The following is a 14,235-nucleotide window of genomic DNA, read 5'->3' as shown; positions in this document are numbered from 1 at the left end:
GATGTGCTTGGGCAGGTGACTCATGAGGAACTGCCCCTGCTTCCAGAATCTCCCCCATCATGAGCCGAATGCTCCCACTCTGCTAACCCTGCCCCTTCCCTCCCCCAAGGAGTCCCACCCTCAGCTCCCCTGGCCTGCACTCACCGCCTCAGACTTTCACAGATGCCGGCGGCATCACCAGCTGGTTCACCCTGGGGGAGAGACGGGCGGGGGTCAAGGTGGCGGATCAGCGGGGGCTGGGCCCGGGCACTGCTCTGGCACATCGCATCACGGGGGCCGGTGGACCGGACGTGCTGGGCAGGGACCTCGTCAGCCCCAGAGGGAGGTGGGAGAGCCCAGGGGTGGGGAGAGGAGAGAGAGGAGTAAAGAGGAGAGGAGAAAGAAGTCAGAAAACAAGAGGAAAAAGAAAAGGTGGGGTCCCAGCTCTGAAAACTCTTAATTCCAGAGAAAAACTCAAGTATAGAACCACCAGGAGAACCCCAGGTCATCACGGGCTCCCCGCCTGTAGCCGGAGGCAGCATCACAAGGCTGGAAGGCTCGGGGGCTGGGGACCCCATCAGCCAGGTGACCCACCCGCCTCACCCGCGTGGGGGCTGTCACAGCCGAGGCAGCAGGCCCACCCCCAGCCCCACTCACTGCTGCTCAGCCTGGGCACGGTCGCTGAGGAAGAAGAGTGCGGTGGCGAGGAAGAACATGCCACCCAGGACCACGACGAAGGGGCAGAGCATGAGGGCGTAGCCCAGGCTCAGGAACTCCCAGAGTGGGGAGTCCTTGGTGCTCTGGCGGATCAGGTCGGAGATCTGTGGGATGCTGGGCGTCAGGGCAGGGCCACCTCCCCAAGCCCGGCACCCAGCCTGGTCCCTCCCGCCCCCACTACTCACAAAGCCGATGAGGTAGGGGCTTCCGGCGTCCCCCAGCAGGTGGGAGGTGAAGCTCTGCAGGGCCACAGCAGTGGCCCGTCTTGTGGGGATGACCACACACTGTGCAGGAAGCGGCAGGTCAGAGGCCAGGAGAGCCAGGTGCACCCACCTCGCCCCAGCCCAGAGGTCACACTTCAGAACCTCCCACAGCCTCAACTCACTCTGCCTGGTGCCTTGACCCCGCTCTCCTGGGCCCTCCCCTCCTCCAGCTCCTGAGACCAGGCTGCCCTTGACAGAGAGCCAAGTGCAGAGGTCACAGAGAAACCAAGGCCCGGAGGCACACAGATCACACGTGGAGGCCCAGAGCTCACACGTGGGGCCAGGCAGCCCTGGGACCAGAACCCTGGCCTCAGTCCTGCCCTCGCCTCCCCACACACTGAAGACCCACCTTGGTTCCCCCTCCATGAGGACCTGCTAAAGCCTAGGCTGACTGGGGTGGGCGACAGTGGTCAAGCAGGACCCTGCCTGGGAGAGCCTCCACTTTTACCCCGAGCACCGACTGCCAGAGCTGCTGGGCCCCCAAAACCCCACCAGACCAAGCAGGCCCTGACCCACAGGGTCTGTAGCTCCAAAGCTGGGCAGGCCAAGGTCACACGAGAGGCATTGGTGGCAGAGGAGCCACCTCAGTGGGTGCCCTGGGCAGCCCCCTGCCCCCAGCTCCAGCTGCCTTGTCTAGTCAGCCCCGGCCTCTGTGGACAGTCTGCGAGCAGCCAGTGCCCACCCAGCACCCCACTACTATGGGGGAGGGGAGACCTGGATTGCATGGCCCCATTTCCAGGAATAATTAGTCACTTGGCTGTGACACTTAATAATAAAATGGGACACAATTTCCCTGGGACCCAAACCCTGTCAGCAGCTGGGGCTGCCCCTAGGGGTGGAGACAGAAGAGGAGGTCCTGCCCGCTGCCAAGGACACTTGATTCAGACACACTCCCTTCATCCAGCGTGTGCAGGGACCCCCGCCCCACCCCTGCCACCCCGTCTGGCTCCATGCTGGGGCACAGAGTTGAGTCAGACCTCCCCCACCACCACCTCCCAGCCTTGGACTAGTGGGGAGAGAGGAACACCTCCAGATAAAGCAGATACGCAGGGGAGCTGGGGTGGGGCAAGGCAGGCTTCCTGGAGGAGGGGAGCTAGCAGAGACCCGATGCCCAGGCAGATGCCCAAGCAGACTCTGATCTGCAGGCTGACCCACATTGTGGCACCAAACCCCAAGCACCCTGAAGGTCGACCCGTGAGTACTTCCTCCCCCTGCCCCCAGGGCCCACCCTGGCACCTCCAAGATACCCTCCCCACTGCTGGTCCCCTGCACTCCCCTTCTCCTAGTCCTCTCCTGGCCTTGACTTGGAGGATCCCTGAGGACAGGACCAGATGTCACCCCTGATTGCCACCACCCCCCCAAGACTCCTGCCAGTTAGCAGGGCCACAACCCCCTCCTGGTTCCTCCTGGGCTGCACCCGTCCCTGCCCAAAGACCCAAGCCCCTGCCACCACTCAGATGGCCCTTTGTCCCCGGCCGGCTGGTCTGGAGCCCATTGTTGGCCCTGTGAAGACGGCCTCTGTCTGCCCGGCCCAGCCGCAGGCACTCCGGCAGGCGTGCCTGGGACCCAGGCTGAGCTGGGAGGGCAGAGTCCATGGAAGCTAAGGCCCTGGGGGAGGAGCACTGGCAGGCAGCACCACCTCGGTGCCAGCCTGGCACTGCCAGCCTCCCAGCCACAAACCTGAGCCTCCAGACATCCCCCTCCCCACCCACAATCCCCATGTCCTTCCCTTCTGCCTGCTCAACCCTCTGATGCCAGGCCCTGCCCCGATGCAGACCCCAAATCTCTGATCCCCTCCTCCGCCTCCACACTCACCTTCCCAGTATGCCTTCGTTCCCACGCACCCCTGACAAGCCCTGCCAGCTCTGCCCCCTCTTCACCCACCCTGGCCCCGTCAGCATGAGGCAACCTTGGCCTGCCTCACCATGAGGATTTCCGCAGTGATGGCCCAGTTAGAAAACAGCAGCGTCTCCCCAACAAAGATGCAGATCTGCCCAGGAGAGAGCAGAGCGACCATCAGGGGGCGCTCCACCCACCATCGACCCCAGACTGCCCCCTGCACCCCAGCTGCTGGCAGGGAGCCCCCCAAAACCTCCCACTCCTCCTGGCAGTCAGGCTGACAAGGAATTTGTGGATTATCTACAGGCTTCAGGTCAGGCCCACAGCTCTGAAGGACACCCAGAGCTCTGGGAAGGCCCTGGACAGAGCAGGGGCAGGCAGAGGGCTGGAGCCTCCCCGTGGGCAGGGAGGAAGGGCCCCTATGAGTCGGACTGCATTTCCTTTCCCAGGGCCCAGCTCCCCCCAACACCCTGGCACCCCTACTGCACTCACATAGGCCCCCACGATGCTGCTCTTGGCAGCCACAAAGATGAGGCAGATAAAGATGGCAGAGCCCAGCATGCCCACCGCACACACCAGTGGGTCGGCCCGCTGGGTCCTCAGGCGGCACCAGCGCGTGGCTCCTGCCCCGGTGACCACACCGAGAAAACCCGTAAAGCAGGTGATGGCGCCAAAGATGAGGCTGTGTGGACAGAGGGCAGTGGGGCAGGGGTGAGAGGGGCAGGGCTGGGGCAGAGGGGCTGGCAGCATCCCTCACCACCTCGCCATCCCTGCCCCCTCCGCCGGCCCCCAGGCCCGGCCCTACCTGTCCTTGGCCCCGCAGGGTGGGTTGCTGCACGTCTCTGCCGTCTTCTGCACGACTTGGGCGCGGTGCAGGTAGAGCGGGATCCACATGCCCAGGGCCCCTGTGGCGAAGGACACAGCCGACGTGGCCAGGGAGGAGAAGACGTAGCTGCGGCTGGGGAGAGGCCGGGGCAGCGACACTGAGCGGGTACCAGCACCCCTGCAGCTGGCAGACTCGGGCCCAGGCGTTGGGGCCCAGGAGGCAGGCTTTTCTCCCTCACACCTTCCCCATAAAGAACAGAAGGCCTCAAATGCCTTTCCTATGAGCCCCAGTAGTGAGGACTCCGGCTTCAGGAATAATAAACACTAGTAACCAAAATGTCACTCTCAGCCCTGTGGGCAGTGGAGACAGAGAGGAGGAAGTCTGGCCAAGAGCTCTGGGTGGGCTGCCCTGCGGGCAGGGGTCCTCATCTCGGCACCCCTCCCTCCTCCCACCAGACCCCTCCAAGCACCACTCACTTTCGGATCAGAGCCTTCATGTCTCGGAGCCACGATGTCCGTGCCTTGAGCTGCCCGCCGAGCTGGTCGGCATGGCCTCTCTTAGTGGCCGGGACCAGGAAGAGGATGAGTGTTCCTGTGATCATGCCCAGGATGGGGGACACCTGGCAGGGCAGGGGGCACCAGGTTAGAACACCAGGGCCCAGGCGTCTGTTTCTGCTGCACCAGGATGGCGCAGTGCAGGCCAGCCGCACCTTCTCTGGACCCCGGGTTTCTCCTCTGGGCTAGAATCCCACCAGCCTTCCTGACTGGGCAGAGCCACTGAGGGTGAGGTCAGCACAAAGGGCTTGGGGGCTCCAAATGGGTTCTCCAGACCAGGGGCAGATGGGAGGGGGTACTGAAAGTAGAAGGGAGGGAGGGATGGTCAGATGGATAGAGGAGGGAGGACAGATGGCTGGATAGATGGACAGAGAAATGGATGGATAGATAATGGATGGAACAAAAGGAAGGAAGGTATATAGGCAGACATATAGAATGATAACTGGGAGAGGAGAGTTTCTGGGGGCAAGGAACCAGATACCATCTCCTGCCCACCTCTTTGGGTCTAGGAAAGTTTCCCAGGCCAGCTCCTTGTACTGGGGGGTGCTGGGAAGGGACTGGCTGGGCATGAAGCTCCCAGCTCATATATCAGGTAGGTTATCATTTGCAAGGGGCCCATGTGAGCCCCAGGAGACCAGAGGCTCAGGGGCCCCTTTGGGTCTTCCTTGCATCCAGCCCAAGAACAGAATCTCCCAGGCCCCAGGCCTCCTTCCAAATGGAAGGGGCTCATCTTGACAGCCTGGATTCCAATATACCAGCTCCTCCACCAGCTCATGAGAACAGGGAAATCAGTCCCCAGCCCCACCAGGCCTGAAGCCCATGGGCTGGGGAGTTCCTCTTCTTTTGCCCCCTCCCACCCTCAATCAAGAAATTCCACGGAGGCTGCTTCCTTCCTGCTTTTGAGGAAAAAACACTTTGTCTCAAGCTTCCTCTCCTTTGCGAGACTGGGGATCTCTGTTTCCTCTGATTGCCCTGTCCTGGGGCCTTGGCTGACTTGTGTCGAATCCTCCTGCAGGACAGGAAGTGGCTCCAGACCCCGGGGGCTCCCACACAGAAGCCTTGTCTCAGCCCCACCCTAGCGCGGTGCCGGGGCTCAAAGCAGGAAGCGCCATCGTGGACCTGGAATTTCCTGACATGGTGGGAGAGTCCTTCGTCCTCTCAGACTGGGGGCCCCTGAGGGTGGCAGGGCTGAGTCTGGCTCCCTGACACCTCAATGTGGACAAATCTAGAAGACCCAGGTATGAAGCCTGGAGACCAAGGCCTGCATCCCAGACTGGGCTCCGTCCCTGAGTCTCAGGGTGACCCTAGGCAAGAGCTAGTCCAGGACTGTCCTTACCCGCAAGGCCCAGTGCCAGTCTCCAGCCGCCTGCTTCACACTGGAGCCGGTGATGTAGCCCAGGCCGCTGCAGAGAAGATGGGCTCAGTCAGGCAGGGATGGGCAGAGTGTGGGGTGGCATGGAGGATGCTCTCTGGTCTACAAGGCTGCCCGCCCCTGCCACCCCGCCAGCTAGGGAACTGGTCCAGGCGTTTCTCAAGTCACAGGGGGCCAAACCTCAGGGAGAGGGAGTGGTCAGAAATCCAAGGGGACATTGCCCAGATCCTCACCTGCCCAGTGGGATGGCGAAGTAGAAGACAGACAGCATTAGCGTGCGGGTGTTCTTGGTGAAGAGGTCGCCGATGATGGTGGGTGCGATGGTGGAGTAGCTGGCCTCACCGATGCCCACCAGCCCGCGAGACAGGACCAGCAGCCAGAAGTGCTGTAGGGGAGGGGCGGAGAATGTTGGAGGACTGTCCTGCTCCTCTGCCTGCTCATCTTTGGTCCCCGTTTTGCTTCCCATCCCCTGCAGGGTCTAGGAGCCAGGAGAGAGGATGGAGTCCAACCCCTACACCCTCAGGCCACTCCAAGCCTGGTTTCCCACTCTGTGTAGTGGGCCTGCTGGCTGGCTGCTGGGATGAAGCTGGACTTTCTCAAGTGGAGAGTTGTAGGCATGGCCTAGACAGGACCCCTCTGTCCCCACAAGCACAGGGGACCTAAGCCTGCATCTCCACTGCCACCCCCACCAACTGAGAGACGTCCTCTCTGGGTTCTGACCCCACCTTGGGAGCCTCAAGCCACCCCCACTCTGTGTCCCACCGCCTGGCAGAGCAGCTGGGCTGACCCTGGCAGCACTGAAAACCCAGTGTAAATAGGGAGTGGGCAGGGCAGCCCAGTGGGCTCAGTGCCCCTCCCCCTTACACACATCAAAGAGCAAAGCCCAGCTGAGCTGGGAAGGGTGGGGCCATGCCAGCTGCCAGTGGTACTAGCCCTTTGATGTAGACCCGGCCCCTCCATCCCCACAGCTGCCCAGGGCCTGAGAACCAACACGGGTCATCTTTCCCCAGCCCCACCCGGACCACCCATCCGGCCAGCATCACCCACGTCCAGCCATCCTCCGGGTCTCCCTGCTGCCCTCTCTCCATCTGCCCATATCTTTCCTGGTCCTCTCTCTGCGTCACTGGTCCTGCCCAACCATCTGTGAGCCTCTCATTTCCATAGTTCATTCACTCTCACTCTCCATCTCTGAGCTTTCCCCTGGCTCCTTGCCTCTGCTTCTCTCCCTGAGAATCATCTGCCCACAGCCTTTGCCTATTTTTCTGTTGGGTTATCTTTCTTGTATCTGTTTCTACTATATACTATTTTATAGATCATGGGTATTAACCTTTAATAGATAGGTTATAAATATTTTAGGTTATCTTTCTTTTCCACTTTGTTTACAGGAGGTTTCACCATACAGAAGCTTTATTTTGTGTTGTTTGATTTGATGCTGTCCAATCTGTTGATTTTTCCCTTAATGGCTTCCCTTAAAGGATTTCATGTCTTGCTCAGGAAGGGCTAGCCCATACCAGAATAATAAAAAAAATATTCTCTTATCTTTTATACTTGTTATATTTGAGAAAGAGAATGAGGGCAACTTCCTCATTCGCCTCAGTATAAGGGCAGGTGGATAAGACCTCTTGGACAAGAGATCTCATTGATTCCCCGCCCCTTCCCCCAGGAACCAGCTATACTGTGCGGTGGTTTTTGATTCTCTCTACTTTTGCTTGCACATACACATACCAAGGAGCAACATTTAGGGTCCCCTGCGTGCTTTTAAAAAGTAAACATCAAAAGACCATGCACACATCTTGTCCCACAACTTGCTTTTTTTTCCCCTCAGCCTCTGGAAAGCCATTTGTGTTGGTTAATTCTAGATCTAGTTCATTCATTTTTTGCCAAGAATCTCACAGTATGAATACACTCCATTCTATCTGGGCATCCCCTAGTCATGGTCATTTAGATTCTCTCTCTTTCTCTCTCTCTTTTTTTTTTTTTTTTTTTCCTATTACAAAACTTCAACAAGCATCCTTAAGATGCACCTGTCACTTCGGGTCCACGAGTTGGGAGTTTCTTCACTGGGCATACACCTCGAAGTAGAAGACTGGGCTGTGGGATGCACACAGAATTTTACAAAATCCTGCCATTTTACTCTTCAAAGAGGCTCTCCCAATTTACACTCCCACCAGCAGCTTTAATAACACTTGGTATTGTCAGCCTTTTTAATTGCTGCCAATCTGATGGGTGTGAAATGGTACCTCATTGTGGTTTTAATTTGCAGTGCCCTGATTATTTGAGAAACCAGGAACCATCTCTTTCTACATCTACTGCCCATTTGGGAATCTTCCCCTGGGATTGCCCGTCACTACCCTTTGCCTGTCTTTCTACTGGCTTATTTGTCTTTTTCTTGCTGATTTATCGTTCAAGATTTTTATAGTTTGCTTTTTTTTTTTTTTTTCACTTTACTCTCACCTGTCTGGGACTGATTTTGAAGTATGGTTTGAAATACAGCCCAGACTTTATCACCCATCCAGATGTATCCATTCTCCCAAAACCATTTATTTGAGATGCAACTTTCATCCCACTCACTTCCCAGAGAGAGGAGGACACTGTTGCCTTGATCTCTGAGTTTATCCTTCTGCTGTTTTAGTTAGAATAGCTGTATTGTGATAACTGATAAGGCCAGGCCCTTTCATTGTTATTTTTCACAATGTTCTTGGCTATTCCTGGGCACTTTCTCTGCCAAATTAACTTCAGAATCACATTGCCAATGTCCACCAAAAACCCCCGTGGGACTTGGATCATGATTGCAATGAATTTCTAGATTAATTGGGGGTGAGCTGTCTATTCCTCTCTCTGCCTCTGCTCATCTCTCCCCAGCTCCCCCTCCCTTCCACACACCCAGAGCAGGGCCCAGCCTTGACATCGTGGTCCTGGGGTCAAGCCCAGAAACAACCCTGGAGGCCAGATGATCAGGGGCCTGGCCCAGGAAGGACAAGGCCCTGAGGGGTCCTAGAAGCTTCTTCTGGTCCCGTCCCCATTTTTGACTGGCCGTCAGGCTCTACCTGACACTCCAGGCCTGGAGCTAACCAGGCCTGACCCTCCTCTGTGAAGCTGCCCTGTGAAGCATCCCCTAAACCTACCAATTCTCTCTGTCCTCACCTCCAGCCTCCACTGGATTCAGTGTAAATCTGACTCACCACTGCCCTACTTCAGACTCTTCCAGGGTCCATCTCTTCCCTCAGGAGGAAGCTCAGGCCTTCCAACCCAGCCTTCGAGGTTCCTCCTGACCTGGTCCTGCCTTCCTTTCCAACCAAAGCCCTCTCCTCCTCCAACTATCAACACACTCCATCATTTCTTCATCCCTAGGATGGCTCCCTCTGCCTGTGCTATCTTCACCAAAAGGCCTAATCTCCCTGACTTGCCTGCCAGCTCAAATGCCACCTCCTCCAGGAAGTCTTCCCTGACCACATGGATGTCAAGAGCCTGCTCTCTCTTCAGTGACGACTTTCAGCACTTCACACATCTTGAAGGCTCTGAGCATGGCAGCTTCTGTCACATCTTCCCACCCCCAGCCTGGGTGCTCCCAAGGATGGGGCCAGGGTCTCCTCCTCTGTCCACTAGGCTGAAAGCTCCCTGAGGATAGATCCTGGTCTCCTCCCCTTCTTCCTCTATGTCCCTCTACAGTAGCCATCATGTGATTGTCCTTGCTCTGTTTGAACATCCCTACTGATGGGACACTCACTACCTCTCAAAGCAACATACCTCCTCTTTGGAAGAAAGAGCAGAAATAACAATTTGTTGAATACCTGCCATGTGTCAGGGTCTGAACATTCATTAGTTCAGTTATTTCTCAAAACAAACCTTCAAGCTGAGATGTATTATCCCCATATTCAAGATGAGGAAACTGAGACTCAGAAAAGTTAAGGAAGTCTCTCCAGATCACAAAGCTGAGTGGGCAACAGAACTGGGACATTCAAACCCAGAACTGTGGGAGCCAAGCAAGAAACATCTTCCTTATGTTGAACTGACCTTTATCTCCTTACGACTTTGACCCAGGGAGTTGGCTGGTCTTCGGACAAACAGCAAAGGCCCAGAGAAGGGTAGTGACTTACCTAGGGTCACACAGCAAGATGATGGCACAGCCAGGTCTAGAACCAAGGGTCCTGACTCCTTGGCCAGCCTTGCTCGCCCTGTTCGTTGCATCTTCCCAAATCAGAGGCAGCTCAGAGAGAGTCAGGATGCCACACGGGGCTGCGAGTCCCTCAGTTCAAGGCCAGCACAAGAAAGGCCCCACATGCAGGACCAGTGTATAGAGGTACCCGAAGACCCCCTCATCCCACTGCACTTGGAAGACACTGTGTGGGGTTTGAGCAAAGGGTCTGGAACCCCAGTCTAGACTAGGACAAGTCAATCAGACTAGCCACCCGCTGGAGGAACCAGGACACACGGACGGGACACGCAGTGGTGCCGGGTGGGAAGCCCGGGCAGGCCTCACCTGCTGAGGGATGAAGGAGCTGGAGAACGTGACCGCCGACCAGAAGAAAATCCCGCAGCTGAGGATGACCTTCCTGTTGAAGCGGTCGCCCAGGTAGCCAAAGATGGGGGCAGCCACCATGAAGCTGCAGATGAACACTGCGCAGGGAGAGGAGAGCTGCAGGGGTGGGGCAGGGGCCCACGGCTGAGCCCACCAGCCCGGATCGCCCCAGCTTGAGGCCAAGGGCCCGTGAGACGAGGCTGGGCCTGGGCCAGGGGCTCAGGAAGCAGCCCTCAATCCCGCCAAGAGGGGCAACCTTGGCCGGGCCTGGGCCCAAGGGAGGCGGAACAGGCCCTCTGGATTAGGGTGACACCACGCCTCCATCATCTTTGGTGTCCAGCTGCAGGTGAGCCCTTTGGGAACTTTTTAAAAGAGTAAATATTTGTTTATTGAACACTTTTTAGGTGTCAGGAGCTTTGCCAGGGGCTCAACACACAGCATTTTGTGTATCCTTCTGACCCCTGTCCCACCTCACAGATGGGGAGACACTAAGAGAAGAGAATGACTTGCCCAAGGCCCCACAGGTGGTAAATGCCCCAGTGGGGATTGGACACTCTGTCTGTCTGACTCCAGAGCCAGTGCTCCTTATACTTTGCCACACTGCTTTCCTCATTATACTTGAAGAAGAGGTTCAGAGAGGGAAAGGGGCCTACCCAAGGTCATACCGCAGACTGAAGCAGAACTGGACCTGAAACCCCAGGTCTCCTACCTGCCAGGTAATACAGCCACCCTCACTCCCAGCCGACTGCAGAGGCTTCCCTGACATTTTGAAACATTGTCATTCATTTGTTCATTCACCCATTCACTCATTTATTCATTCATCCTTTCATCCATTCAATAAAGACAAAAATTCCATTCTAGTGAGAAACAGACCATAAAATAAAAAAGGTGGTACATCAGGGGGTGACTAGTGCTGAGGAGGGGAAAAGGACAGAAACAGGATATAGGAAATGTGTGCACATGAGAGAAAGACAACAGATGTTACAGTTTTAAATAGAAAGGGCTGAGAAGGTGACATTTCAGCAAAGACCAGGAGGAGACGAATCTTGCAAATATTGGGTAGAGAATAGCAAGTGCAAACGCCCTGGAGCAGGAGTGCGCTTAGCATATTTCAGGAACAACAAAGAGGCCAGAGTGGCTGGAGCAGAGGGACCCAGGGGAAAGGCCAGATAGGATAGGGCCTTGTGGCCAACTGTGGTGACTGTGGCTTCCATGGGTGAGAAAGGAAAACACCAGAGGATGCTGACAGAGGAGAGCTGTGACCTGGTTTTGTTCTTCCAGAACAAGAGAGCAGCAGTCTTAGAGGACCCTGTGGGGACAGCGCTACCAGTGATGGGAGGGGCCTTGGAGGTCCCAGGTGGGGGATGAAGAGGCCAGCAAGGCAGGGCAGGCACTAGGTCATGTCATGAGGCAGCCCCAGATTCCCCCTCCCAGAAGGCAGTCCCACAGCTGATGGGCAGATGGCCAGACAAAGGCCCGGTGGGCAGACAAGGCGGCCAGTTGGCCGGCCTCTGACCACCAAGCTGGCTGCTCCCTCACAGACCTGAGTCCCTAGGAGGCAGGCTGGACTAGAAGAGACCGAGGGTGGGGAGGAAGGAGAGGAGGAAGTGGACAAGAGGAGAATGGGCTGGGCTGGAACAATCTGACTGTCTCTTACCTAAATGAACAGGACAGTGGGTGTATGAGTGTGGGGGGAACCTTTTAATCCCAACTGTGTGATCGGAGCCTCGGGCAGAATCAGCGAGTGATGCCCGAATCTGGGCACCAGAGACATACTGCCTGGGCTTGAATTCAGCTCTGTTCCTTCCCTTCCTTCAGGTCTGCCTCCTTTCTGTTGAGGCAGACCACAAACCTCTCTGTTCCTCATTTCAGTGCTGTGCTGATAAACATTTAACGACTGGTCTTCCAAAAAGGGAGGAGCCCTGATGTGCAGTGTTCGCCCGTTTTCATGGTGCAAACATTCCCACGATGGCCTGATTTCAAGCTACCAATATGATGTCACTAATCAGGGTTGGGAAGAGACATGCAGTCACACAGCGCTGCACATGTAGTTCTACCATCCAGGTACAATGGGCATAAATAACCTTGAGAAAATAAATAACCCTAGATAATAGCAAAACGTAGTAAAATCATTAGGGAGGGGTGAATTTTGAGTATTTGTTACCTTTGTTTTTAATATGTAGTTTAATTGTAAGTTTACATAATTTAGTTTTTAATAATGGTTGTATTTAACAACCAGCTCACACAATTCCTGAAAATTTAACAATCAGTTCTCATGAGCCTGTCTAAGCCAGCTCCCGTGCGCCAACTTCCTCATCTGTAAAGTGAAGATAAAAATAGCAGCTCCCTGCTTGCTCTGAACACTGGATGAGATAATGCTTACAAGGTGTTTCATGCCACGCCCTGCCCGGACTGGGTCAGCCTTGGTCAACACTGGGCCCTTGTTTAGATTAGTCAAGGTGGAAATTATTTCCTCATATCTCGAAAAAGAATTTTTCCTGCTGGTTCTGTCTCCCAGGACCTGCCTGAGATCAGATCAAGATACAGGCAGGAAAGAGATTTCAGTCTCATCAGGACTCACACGTGTTCAGGGCAGGAGGAAGAATTGTTCCATCTATGCCTGTCTGTGTTAGGTGGGGAGTGCGCAGAAAGAATCAGAGCAGGAGTTGCCCCTTGTCTGGCCAGGGAGCAGATCCTGCCTGTGGGTTGCCCAGCTTAAAAAGTTAAAATGCCAGGGAAACAGCAAAGAGGGCCAAATCCTACCAGGACAGTGAAGGGAGGCTTCATGGAGGCAGTGATGACAGAGCTGGGCACTAAAGGATGCATAGGAGTTTACCGTGATAATACTTAAAATCAAGGATGCTAAAATACAAATTATAAATCTTTTAAGACTGTAAAATGATGAATGAAGCATGATGCTTATTGTTAATAATAACTGCAGTTACCCACTTATGGAGAATTTATTACAGGCAAGGCCCAGGGATGTGCCCTGGACACAAGCACAGATTATCTCATTTGATTCTCACATTATCTTCATCTCACAGAGGACACGGTAGAGGCGAACAGGAGTGACATCACGCAGCTAGTGTGTGGCTGAGCCAGACTTTAAACCCCGATGCATCTGACTCCAGAGTCCCAGCTCTAAATCACACTTCAGACTGCCAGGCTAGAACAGAGGACGATCCCAGCTGATGTTCCAAAGGTCAGAGACAGTTCAGGGTGTGCTGGGGACAGTGAGAAAGCCGTCAGGCTGCAGGATGGGATGGGGATGGAGGGGCCGTGGGAGGAGGATGGGGGAGACCCTAAGCCCTAGGACCAGGTTTGGTGGTTAATTGGAGGGCTGTGGAGATACACACACAGCATGCTCTTCTCCCCTTCAAGGGGGAGCACTGGACAAGCCGCCACTGGGTGGGTGGACAGGGGCTGAAGGAGTTGAGCCAGGCCTTGGCCAGACCTCGGCCATCTTGGTCCATCCCTACCCTCCTGTCTGCAGCGGAACAGGAAGGCAGCTCCCCTCCCCCACACTTCCCCCCTGGCTTTCTGCCGGCTCGTTTTCGTGGGCAGAGGCATCCAGGACTATGGATGTACTCCTGTTGGAGTGGCCACACCCTGTCCCCACCCCCAGCCTGCCAAAGGTCACCAAATCCTAGCCTGAGCTTTCCTGTCGGTCCCATTTTACAGCTGGGGCCACTGACAGGTGGAGAAACTTGCCAAAGATGACATAGCAACCCTCCTAACCCTGGACTCCCTTGTCCCTAAGTGCCTGCCCCTTGGGGACAAAGGAGTCCAAAGTCAGGAGGGAGACACAATCCATCTTTACAGCCCTGCCCTCTGCTCAGGGGAGACAAGAGAAGGGACCTCTCCCGGGCCTCAGGGATGTCACAGGCCAGCAGAGAGGCCTGAACACAACCAGGTAGGGACTGGAGGAAAAACGTTCTGGCAGAAGGTTCCACACAGACAAAGGCCTGGACATGTGAACCTTGTCCCAGGTTGGGGCACAGAGGCTTCTCTAGCCAGCAAGCAGCTCTGCTGAAAATAAAGACCAGCTGGGGCTGGAAGCTTCCCGGGCCCACCAGCCCCAGCCCCTAGTCTTTGTTTATTTGAGGAGAGCTTTCTGGGCAGACTGGCTGCCCCTCCCCTGGTCTCAGTAGGGGCGGCTTTCCCAA

The 14,235-nt window shown here is 55.7% G+C and overlaps 1 protein-coding gene across 3 annotated transcripts in view; it reads right to left on the bottom strand.

The window, feature by feature from the left end:
- Positions 1-14,235, bottom strand: part of SPNS2 (SPNS lysolipid transporter 2, sphingosine-1-phosphate) — a 34,627-nt gene that overhangs the window by 2,037 nt on the left and 18,355 nt on the right. For 2 of the 3 annotated variants that reach the window (XM_010987919.3, XM_064495052.1), the window contains 10 exons: positions 10,031-10,167; positions 5,784-5,935; positions 5,515-5,581; positions 4,101-4,243; positions 3,604-3,756; positions 3,291-3,480; positions 2,884-2,949; positions 882-980; positions 637-800; positions 145-191 (listed from right to left, as the gene is read on the bottom strand). In XM_010987919.3, the coding sequence (XP_010986221.3) occupies positions 149-191; positions 637-800; positions 882-980; positions 2,884-2,949; positions 3,291-3,480; positions 3,604-3,756; positions 4,101-4,243; positions 5,515-5,581; positions 5,784-5,935; positions 10,031-10,167 (1,214 nt within the window). In that variant the 3' untranslated portion in view covers positions 145-148. The other variant, XM_064495053.1, reaches the window with a different exon arrangement.

Source organism: Camelus dromedarius, chromosome 16 (genome assembly GCF_036321535.1).
Source record: "Camelus dromedarius isolate mCamDro1 chromosome 16, mCamDro1.pat, whole genome shotgun sequence".
In the NCBI taxonomy this organism is placed as follows: domain Eukaryota; kingdom Metazoa; phylum Chordata; class Mammalia; order Artiodactyla; family Camelidae; genus Camelus; species Camelus dromedarius.
The sequence above is the reverse complement of the archived record's forward strand: the minus strand, read 5'-3'. Positions and strand labels throughout refer to the sequence as shown.